The sequence below is a fragment of the Octopus bimaculoides genome, chromosome 17 (genome assembly GCF_001194135.2).
Source record: "Octopus bimaculoides isolate UCB-OBI-ISO-001 chromosome 17, ASM119413v2, whole genome shotgun sequence".
Classification (NCBI taxonomy): domain Eukaryota; kingdom Metazoa; phylum Mollusca; class Cephalopoda; order Octopoda; family Octopodidae; genus Octopus; species Octopus bimaculoides.
This window is the reverse complement of record NC_068997.1, coordinates 19,226,881-19,238,459: the sequence shown is the minus strand read 5'-3', so window position 1 is coordinate 19,238,459 and position 11,579 is coordinate 19,226,881. Positions and strand designations below refer to the sequence as shown.

At 38.0% G+C, this 11,579-nt stretch overlaps 1 protein-coding gene across 1 annotated transcript in view; it reads right to left on the bottom strand.

Annotated features, from left to right (window-relative positions):
- The window catches only part of LOC106877886 (protein furry), a 152,698-nt gene that overhangs the window by 39,593 nt on the left and 101,526 nt on the right, over positions 1 to 11,579 (bottom strand). The window contains exons 33-42 of the mRNA XM_052974065.1: positions 10,267 to 10,469; positions 9,765 to 9,844; positions 8,441 to 8,624; positions 6,516 to 6,616; positions 5,151 to 5,324; positions 4,748 to 4,922; positions 3,628 to 3,838; positions 2,816 to 2,914; positions 1,362 to 1,581; positions 497 to 702 (exon numbers count right to left, since the gene is read on the bottom strand). Of these exons, the coding sequence (XP_052830025.1) occupies positions 497 to 702; positions 1,362 to 1,581; positions 2,816 to 2,914; positions 3,628 to 3,838; positions 4,748 to 4,922; positions 5,151 to 5,324; positions 6,516 to 6,616; positions 8,441 to 8,624; positions 9,765 to 9,844; positions 10,267 to 10,469 (1,653 nt within the window). The remainder of the gene's footprint in view (positions 1 to 496; positions 703 to 1,361; positions 1,582 to 2,815; positions 2,915 to 3,627; positions 3,839 to 4,747; positions 4,923 to 5,150; positions 5,325 to 6,515; positions 6,617 to 8,440; positions 8,625 to 9,764; positions 9,845 to 10,266; positions 10,470 to 11,579) is intronic.

Sequence of the window (11,579 nt, the reverse complement as noted above, 5' to 3'; positions counted from 1 at the left end):
GCCGCTTTGTCTCCCTCTTCCACTTTTTCATTTTTTTTTTTCAGACGCTTGGCAAACACTCTGTTTCTCCCCTTGTCACAAACACACTATTTCTTTCTTTCTCTCTCTCTCTTTCTTTCTTTCTCCCTCTCTCTCTTTCTCCCTCTCTTTCTTTCTTTCTCTTGCTCTCTTTCTCCTTCAGCGCGTACGCACAGATTTGACTTCACCATGTCAACAAACTTCAAAATTGGTAAAAGTTTATCGATTTTTACAGCTATACGCGGGTGCCTCTGTGAGAAAAAGTTGACAAGAACACAGCTAGGGTCATGAACAATGTCCTCCTAAAATTGGAGCGACATGCGTGCTAATTTGTGGACGTGCATAACCCACATCACGTACACACACACACAAACATCTTGTGTTTTATAGATATTGATACTACAATTAACCATCATTTTTGATAGCAAGGGGCCAGCTAGTTAAAATAAGAATTAACAATCGTTTTGTAGTTATTTACCTTCTCCAAGAGTCGAATGGCCATGTAGAATTCATACTCATAGTCAGATTCAAACATGGATATTGCCAGCCAAAATATCTGTGTGACAAGAGTGAACTTATTCTCGGCATTGGTTTGGTCAAAAGCTTTCAAAGAATTAGCAGTCGAATGGGAATTCATTGCAGGATGTTGGTTGTCAGCATCTGATACAGCCCGAACTCTTGCTTCTGTTAAAGAATAACAACATTAAATCATTGATTATTATTGTCTTTTTGCATTTATACAAGACTAGTGAAGTCTTTTGGCTGAGTGGTTAGGGCAGGGCAGGGCTGGCCAACTTGAGGCCCGCAGGCCGCAGACTTTTATCGTGCAATCCACTTGATACTTTCTTGAAATAGGTTTATTTAAACAAACATTTTAAGAATTTTATCAAAAATGAAAGATTGTAATGAAAAGTAAAAAAGAAAAATACTGGTGTTTTTGCAATGATAATATTTCATGTTGAATCAACAATTATTCATTCGTTATTGTAATAATAGCATGAGAAAGCAAGATGCTTTCAATTCTGTCAGAATACAAATAGCCTGCAATGTAATTTGAGTTGGTCAGGCCTGGGTTAGTCGGCTATGATCAGAAAGTCATGAGTTCACTTCCAATGTACACACATATGCATACACACATTGTGCACTTATTTCAGTTTCCATCTACTAAATCCATTTACATTTTGGTCAAGTCAGGGCTATAGTAGTTGACATTTGCCCAAGGTGCCACACAGTGGGATTGAAACTGAAACCACATAGCTGGGAAGCAAACATAAACATAGATTGAAGACATTTACAGGTCAAAGGTTACCAAAACAAAAATTTTGTAACATTCAGGATCTTACCTTTGACATTGGAAGGGACCACTGTGTAACTGGTGCTACGTGCATGAGCTGTGAATTGGCTCTGAGATATGAAGGCACTTCTGCGATTCTCAGCCAATGTTTCTTTTGCCAAATTTGGGGTTGATAGGAAGAGATCCCGCATAGTATCAAAGGAGCAGAAGTCAATATCAAGATTGTCAACCAACGATTCCAAAGTTAGCATTATTTCGGTCACATAGCCCTGGAATTGAAACCAGTGCATGATGGTTAAATAGAGACACAGGTAGAGAGTTAGATAAACTGTTACAGACAGATAAACATAGACAGAGATAAAGACAGGCAGAAGGACTTCTAGTTAGACAAATCAATAGCTTGATAGGTAGATATTTAATTACATAGTTAGAGACATACATACATACATATATATATATATATATATATATATACTAAGATGATGATAAATACTTATTATACTAAGATAATAACTACTGCATTAAATTGTAGCTTCAAGATATCAGCAATGTCATTGTTTATTTTTACAATGACATTGTAAGGAGGGTGTGAAAAGCTAAATCTGTCCAGTTTGAAAGTAAAACAGGCAGAATATTTTCACTAGATATAACCAGTTCAAAAGCTAAAGAGTTAAACTATGAACTAAAGTGAAAGAAATTTACACACATACAGAAGCATACATTCATGTAAAACACAATCATTGCTTAAAGAATTTGCGGGTTACGAAAGTCAAAGTCCTGACAGATACATCATATTTGGATCAGTCTTAATTCCTTCCATACCGTTGGCCTATACATTGGACAGCAAGATATCTCCAGTGATCCCAGTTTTTAACATAGTTGCCAGTGTCTTCCCGGGTGATGCTAAGTTGCTTCAGATCTTAGAAGGTTACACATAAATATATAGGATAAAGGTCCTTCCCAAGTCATACAGACTCATAAGGCTGGTTTCCTGGTTTCTCTGGTATATATATTCCTCTCTGGATGGGACGCCAGACCATCACAGGATTACTTATTTTTGCCAACTGAATAGACTGGAGTAATGTGAAATGAAGTGTTTTGCTCAAGAACATGTGTCGCCTGGTCCAGGAATTGAAATCGCAATCTTATGATCATGAGTCCAACACCCCTAACCACTAAGTCACATGCCTCCATGTCTTCTTAGACCTCCCTATCTTTCCTCACCCCTCTGGCAATACCTCTTGTGTATTTGTTCTTTTGGCAACTGGAAAACATGACCTGCAAACCTCATTCTTCTTTCTGCCACAATTTCCTGCAGGTTACAGAAATTGGCTCTTTTCTGGATTTCAGTCTCAACTGCCTTTTGGCAATTATGGCACATCCTCTAGAAGCGGAGATAATTTTAATAAATCAAGATTTTTTGTTCTATGGTATTTGATAAACCTATATTTTTTCCCTGTATGTATGTTCTCTGCCATCACCATCACTCCCACCTCTACTCACCTGCATGTCTTCTCCTTCTTCTGATACAGTTTCAATCAATCGAGAGAGAATATCTGACAACATCTGACCTGATGGACAAATTTGCAATGCTCGAAGTATCTGAAATAAATACAGGCATATCATTAAATCATTAATATTGCTGCTTCAAGCCTGATTAAAAAAACAAAAACAGAAAACCCCCAAAACCCACTATAATCCATGCATAACGAACACATATGTTGATAAAACATGGTTGTATACATATGTGTGTGTGTGAGTGTATGTTTATAAATACATATATATTTTTCTTTCCTTTTCCTTCATTGGACACTAAACTCCGCTTGCGAAGACCTGTTGAGGCAAGTGAAATCGAAACTGAACTAAATTCGACGACTGGCACCCATGCCAACATTGTCTCCTTCATTGGACACGAGCCAGTCCAGGGGCACTGGCAATGATCTCACTCGAAATTCCTTACACATGCCACTGGCACAAGTGCCAGAAAGGCGACGCTGGGCACAGGTGCCATCACGATTTCACTTTCGCTTGCCCCAACAGGTCTTCGCAATGGTGGCACATAAAATACACCATTTTGAGCGTGGCCGTTGCCAGTACCGCCAGACTGGCCTTCGTGCCGGTGGCACGTAAAAGCACCCACTACACTCTCGGAGTGGTTGGCATTAGGAAAGGCATCCAGCTGTAGAAACTCTGCCAAATCAGATTGGAGCCTGGTGTAGCCATCTGGTTCACCAGTCCTCAGTCAAATCGTCCAACCCATGCTAGCATGGAAAGCGGATGTTAAACGACGATGATGATATATATCTTGCAATTACCTGGAGACATCGGCCAGCATAGTGCCGTGAAGAACAGGAAAGTGACAGCTGTAAAGCAATTTGTGACCAACGCTGTTCTATCAACGCTAAGGGATGAATGTCTTTGAAGATTTTCAGAACTAGTTTCAGGAAATATTCCAATGAAGATGAACTCTCTGTCCTTAAATTCTTTGGTGTAATGTCTTCATAGCTCCAGAGGGGTTTTCCAACTCTGAAATAATGTAGAGAGAAACAAAAGATAAAGTCAATGGATAAATTGCATATGCGTGTGTTTGCACATGCATATACACACAATTTTAATTCATGTTAATTTATTTAAATTTTATGACCAGTTGTCATTAGATATGAGTTTATTGTTAAATGAAAGATTTATTTAAAAAGTCAAAAACTTAAAATTAAATATCATAGTTCTTAAGGGAACAGGCTGTATTTCCAAGGTATTGATACTCTGCTTGTATGTATATTTGTGTGTGTGTGTGTGTATGTGTGAGAGAAAGAGAGAGAGAGAAAGAGAGAGCATATAGGTATATATTGTTATTATTTTCATTACTGTTATTATTATTATTATGATTATTATTATTATTATTATTATTATTATTAAGGCAGTGAGCTGGCAGGATACTAAGCACGCCAGGCAAAATGCTTCCCAACCACATGGTTCCAGGTTCAGTCCCACTGTGTGGCACCTTGGGCAATTGTGTTCTACTATAGCCTCACGCCAACCAAAGCCTTATGAGTGGACTTGGTAGATGGAAACTGAAAGAAGCCCGTCGTATATATATGTGTTTGTGTGTGTGTGTGTGTGTGTGTGTGTGTGTGTGTGTATGTTTGTGTGTCTGTGCTTGTTCCCCCAACATCGCTTGACAACTGATGCTGGTGTGTTTACATCCCCGTAACTTAGCGGTTTGACACAAGAGACCAATAGAATAAGTACTAGGCTTACAAAGAATAAGTCCTGGGGTCGATTTAATTTCAGTCAAAACCGCTGCTTCCCACTCTGTCACTACTCTGAGTTTCTTGAATGTATGCTTTTATTTATGAATGAATACGTACATATGAGAAATTCAGAAATGCAAGAGCAAGTCAACCATAACAGGATTTGATAGAAAGAAAAACTTACTTGGCATCAATGAACATGAGAAGAGCCTGCACAGTATCTTCCAGGGTTTTCAGCTTGTTCACATCAAGGAGATCGTCTTTGCCACTTCCACTCAGGCTGTTATCATTCTCTGTTGTTTGGTTGTAAGCAGACGCTTTCTGAGTGTTCATGAGAAACTCTGAGACGGGACCGCCATCTGGTGAAGAGATGAGGGAAACGTTTGTGAATTATAGTTTAAAAGATGTAGTTCATGTAAGGACAGGCAGAGAGAGGGACAGGCAGAGAGAGAGAGAGAGAGAGAGAGAGAGAGAAGGGAGAACAGGGGAGAAGTGTGAGGAGAGGAGTAGGAAAGGGGAGAGACGGAGACACAGACACACAGACACATGCATATTAATTGAATATACAAAACCAAATTGTTACTTGCCTTTAAGAAATTCTCCATTACCGATATGTAACTCAACACCACTGTTGTGATTCCTGCGATGATTTATCAACAACTTGGCAATGCCTTGTTGTTCTCTTGCCACTAAAAGAAGCATCAGGTTTTCCAGCAGTTGTTTACAATGTTCATAGACAATTGGCTGATAATGGTCTAGACCTGGAATTGAGCAATGAAACAGGTAAATATCGGTTTCACATTTTGGCACAAGGCCAGCAAGTTTGTGGGAGGGTAAGGCGATCACATTGATCCCAGTGTTTAATTGGTACTTATTTTATCGGCTCTGAAAAGATGAAAGGCAAAGTTGATCTCGGCAGAATTTGAACTCAGAACTTAAAGACAAACCAAATAATGGTACTAAACATTTTGCCAGGCACTCTAACAATTCTGTCAGCTCACCACCTTCAAACAGGTAAATATTAAAACACCTAAGTTTCATCATCAACATCATCATCATTTAATGTCTGTTGTCCATGGATTGGATGGCTTGACCAGGGCTGGTAAGTAGAGGGGCTGTACTAAATTCCAGTTTGATTTGGTATTGTTTGGATGGCTGGATGTCCTTCCTAATGCCAACTACTCCGAGAGTGTAATTGGTGCTCTTATGTGCCACCAGCACAGGTGCCACTTGTGTGACACTAGTATCTGCCATGACTACAGTTTCATTTGGCTTGATAGATCTTCCTTGTCAAGCACAAGGAAGAAAAGTTAAATTTGAACACATGCATGACTGAGTATATAAATTTTATGTTATATGCTCAGTCATGCAAATATATAAAATCACCACTATGGCTGAGTAAACCGGAACAACATGAAAAAAAAAAAAAGCAGTGCCTTGCACAACAAAACAACATGCCATTTGATCCAGGAATTGAACCTGCAACTTTATGATCATTAACCAAACACCCTAATCACTAGACCATACATCTCAACAGTGCTTGAATGATGAAAGGTAATTGGAAATGTCATTTAGTCTCCAGAACGTTGACATTTATTTCACGAGATTACGTAAGAAAAACTAAAAAATCTACCCAAACAGTAAATTGAAGTACCATGACATTAATTATGGATATATTAGTATATATAGCTAAGATGGTCGGATACAATATACTGGCTTGATATCAACGTTTTATACATGGTGTGCAACTGATGTAAAACTATGCACTGCCAGAAGTTGGCATATATCTCTTACTGTTATTGCTTTTACAACTGGGTGATGTTTGTCTCACTTAGCTATCAACTATAAGGTGACAGGAGTGCAACCTGTTTAGTGATCCTGCAGACCAGCATTTCTCAACCGGGGATGATGATGATGATGATAATAATAATAATAAGAAGAAGAATACTAACCAAGGAATGTGATGTGTAACATTAATGGTAGATGACTGAGCCAGTCAATATCTAAACCGTCCAGAACCAGTTGACTTAGGAACATGATGCTCAGGTTGCTTCTGTTGATAGAAAGAAAGAAGACACTGATGAGAAATAGACACATGCACACTCTCCCTCTACATACACATATGATGTATAACCGACGAGGCCTAATAAGACTGAAACATGCTCACAGTTGTCACCATGCTACCAAAGTGTTTAACTCTAACTGATACATTTAATTTTCAATTAATTTCATATTTTCAGGGTTGCGTCCCGTCTTTTTTGGTCAAAATTAATAATCAGCAGACATTTCTGAGCATACATACATACATACATATATAACTCTCATGTTGATAAAGACAAAACATTAATGAGGAAGTTGTAAGCACATATACACACATAAATATGTATACATGTGCTCATGGTTGTTCATTGAATCCAATTATGACCATCTTCTCCATTCATGAATTGTCTTTTGACTGTATTTTCCAATCTTTGATGCATATGTAAGATTTTAACATGTGTATTTAGCATGCAGAAGACCTCACGAATGCTGGTGCCACACAAAAAGCATCCAGTCCACACTAAAGTGGTTGGCTTTTGGAAGGGCATCCGACTGTTAAAACCATGCAAAAGCAGACCTAGCTGGAGCTGGTGCCATGTAAAAAGTAACCAGCCCACTCTGTAAATTAGTTGGTATTAGAAAGGGCATCCAGCTCTGAAAACCATACCAAAATAGTCAGTGGAGCTGGTGTAATCCCTTGGCTTGTCAGCTCCTGTCAAACCCTTGCAACCCATGCCAGCATGGAAAATGGATGTTAAATCCTTTTGTTACCATATTTCTGCTGAGATGCTCTGTGTTCTTTCAATTAATTTTAAATATAACAAAGAGTTTAGTAAAATAACTTAGTTATCATTAAGCTAGTGTTAGGAACGTAAATTGTGACTAAGGTTTGGTGGAAGATTTTAATTCAGAATTTTTGAAACAAGACATTTGTACTACAGAGCCAGAGGCAGTTTCAGTTAGGTTGGTATCAAAAGGCTTAGGTGATGATGACGACGATGATGATGATGACACACACACTTTTTTATTATTTCTAAACAGCAGAAAGTTACAATAGTGACTCGAGGGCTAACAGTTTCATGCATGACAAACTCAAAACTCTTGGCCCTCAAGTCAATTTTGTCACTTTTTGCTGATTAAAAAATAATAAAGAATATATATTCTCCAGTATTGAGATTTTCCTCCTGTTTCATAAACACACACACACACATACACACACATCCATACACTCACATATATACACAAAAATATTCATATGTGACACACACTCATTATGACAAGGGTTTTGTATATAAATAATCCGTAAGTGATTAACAGTAATCCATCTAATTATTATCCAGTCGATGTAACATTGTATTATGTGAAAAATTTTGTTAAATCTCACTGATTCATTGGTATTTACTTAACTGATCCCTCTTAAAGTTAGATTAATAGGGATTTCAAAAAACAAGCAAATTTGAATGCGGAATTAACCTTTCTATGTGACCATATTTCAAGTGAATGACACTGTTTTTGTCTTTTAATTAAATTAAAAAGTTAAATCATCAAATATTTGGATGGATTTAATCAAATAACTAACGTCCTTAATATTAAGCTGGTATTTCAAACATGATAAAAAGGTCATTATGTAAAATTATGATGGATGGTTTCATACGAATCATTTAAAATATGCAGTTTTGTTTTGTTGTTGTAGAACTGGAGGCATTCTCAGAGAGATTGTGTCAAATTATTGTTTTAGTGGTGTGGCCTGATTTATGATAAGCAATATCTCGTTAAGGTCTGCTGTCAATTAAAGGTTTCCTACACCTGGATTAAATAATAAGAAATTAAGAATTACCTGTGATGACCAGATGTAGGAGTAAATACTTCAGGTAAATACTCAGACATTGGAGCAAAGTACCCACCATATGCAGGCATTGGTAAAGGATACGGAACAGGTGTTTCTGGTATGTTTATATCAGGAGGTGATATTTCAAGGGGTACTGTATCACCGAGGCTGTTTGAATTGCTTCTGTCTTCTTCTGGTACAGATTTAAAGAAAGAGGGAGAGAGAGAGAGAGAGAGAGAGAGAGAGAGAGAGAGAGAGAGAGAGAGAGAAACAAACAAAATTAAGAAAGAAATATTGTTAAGCCACAAGTTAGACATGAATGAGCAAACTTACTTATAATCAAAAGGTATTCCAGTAATAATCCCCTCATATGGTCCTTTCCTTTTTAAGACACAAAAGTGATTTAACCCTTTAGGATTCAAATTTCTGGAGGTGCATGGCTTAGTGGTTAAGGTGTTGGACTCATGATTGTGATATTGTGGTTTTGATTTGTGAACCAGGTGGTGTATTGTTCTTTGAGCAAAACACTTCCATTCACATTGCTCCAGTTCACTCAGCTGGCAAAAGTGAGTCATCCTGCAATGGACTGGAGTCCCGTCCAGGTGGGGAATTTATACATTACGGAAACTGGGAAACTAGCCCTTATCGGTCAGTATGGCTCGAGAAGGTAACTTTACATTGATATGAGTTAGTCATACCTTACCTTGTAGCTTTGTGATTTTAATGATGTGATTGTTTATTTTTTGAATGATATAGTAGGGTAGGCATGAGAGGCTGGATCTGGCCAGTTTGAAGATAAAACAGGTAGAATATTTTGGCTGAATATACCTGGTTTAAATGCTAAAGGGTAAAGAAATAGAGAGAGAGAGTGTGTGGGGAGGGAGCTGGCTACTATTCATTGCAGGCTGAGCAACCACATAAAAGCTTCTCTGTGGTGAAGAGAGCCATAGTACCAGGGACGAAGGGTTCTGTATCATTGTTCTTTCGTTCTTTCACAATGGTAAGGCAGCGACCTGGCAGAAACGTTAGCACACCAGGCAAAATGCTTAGTGGTATTTCGTCTGTCTTTACGTTCTGAGTTCAAATTGGTGGTGGTGGTGGTGGTGGTAGTGGTGATGGTGGTAGTAGTGATGATGATGATGGTAATGTAGGTGTGTGGTGGTGATTACACTACTGCTATAACTGCTGCTGAAGATGGTAATGGTAATGATGATGATGGTGGTGGTGGTGATGGGGTGGGAGGGCGGTGATGATGGCGATGGCTGTGATGATGGCGGTAGTGATCATAGATGATGATGGGGGTGATGATATCACACTAAAACTATTGACCTACCATTTTGATCTTTGACGCTAACCACTGAAGATTCAGTTGATGTACTCCGTAATGATATCATGGATTCTGGTCTTGGAGAACTACAACAGAATATGTAATAATAATAATAATAATCACACCATTTACATTAATAAGAATCACATCACTTGCATATACATACATACACACATACATACATTACATTACATGCATACATTATATTTACATAACATTATACACATACATTACATACATATATACATATACATACAGCGAAAAAGCGAAATCGTGACGGCACCTGTGCCCAGTGTCGCCTTCATGGCACTTGTGCCGGTGGCACGTGTAAAGACATTCGAGCGAGATTGTTGCCAGTGCTGCTGGACTGGCTCCTGTGCAGGTGGCATGTAAAATACACCATTTTGATAAAAATTTCCTGGATTTTCAGTTTGTGTGGAAAAGTTTTTCCTACTGAAGCATTCCTCATTTGAAGACAGAGAAGAAATAAACAAAGATGGCTATTTACCTTTCTGCTGACAAATCGTCATTGGTATTGTGTCTCTTTGTATGTAGCATGCCCTTTACCAGTGGGATATTGGTCTTATAATTTCCATTCATCTTCTCCTTGTCTGTGACATCACTCACTAAGTGTCCATCTTTACAGTTAGAGAGGCGGTAAAACGGAGGGGGCTGGGTCCGTTCTATTAATTGCTTCATGGTTTCGATTGTCTGTTTGAGGAAAAAGGAAAAAAAACCCCAAAAAACAAAGGCAATGAAGAGGTAAAGATGACAACATAGATTTGAGAATAATTAGAAATCAACATGATAATGACGGAATGAACCGTCAAAATATGCATACTAGAAACAAGTTTAACATTAGTGCATATGCACAATCATCATCATAATCAATAGCATCATCACCATTACCACCATCATCATCACCACCACCACAACCACCACCATCATCATTTAACACCAGTCTTCCATGCTGACTTGGATTGAGTGGTTCAACAGGATCCAAGCCAGAAGGCTGCTTTGATGTCCAGTATCTCCTTTGGTATGGTTTCTATGGCCGGAAGAATATTTTTCCTAATACCAACCATTTTACAAAATGCAGTGGGTGCTTTCTTCCATGGCATTGGCACTAGTGAACTCACTAAGTAACTTGCAAGACAAGACCCCACTTGACTGGACAGCAGCTCGGTAACATATGACAGGGAATATATAATTGTTATATGAAAAACAGTGTTTAAGAGAGACAAATGTGTCAGAAATAATAGAGTTAGTTATGATTTATTATTAATGTTGTAATATCACCAAAGACTGGGTCTGTTGATATATTTACATAACATTCATGGAAAATAAATGAAGTTATTTCTTCTACAAATTTTTCTTGAGTACATTTGAAGTTTCTAGAAGCATAAAAGGGATTGTTTTCTGTCAGAATATAAAGATAATAGCAGTATAACCCGGCGCTGCTTGGGATTAAGCTAGGATTATTAAATGATTAAGTCCTTTATTTCAAACCAAAATAAGTAACATCGACATCAGATTTGAGCGAAATCCGTTGAAATTGGTTTGGCTGAAAATGGTTTGCTGGCAATTTGATTGGGAAATCCCATAAGGAATCAGTTTATTGGTTATTTTCACTTATTGACTCTTTTTTTAAATGTTGCATTAGAGATCTGCATAGGAGAAGGTTGATCTGAAGGTTTGCATTGGGGATCTGGATTGAAGTAACTTAGGAAAGCTTACCAACAACCTTAACCAAAAAATAAGGAGCCTGTCCCTTCTAGGTTAACTCTAACCCTAACCCTAAACCCTAACCCTAACTCTGAC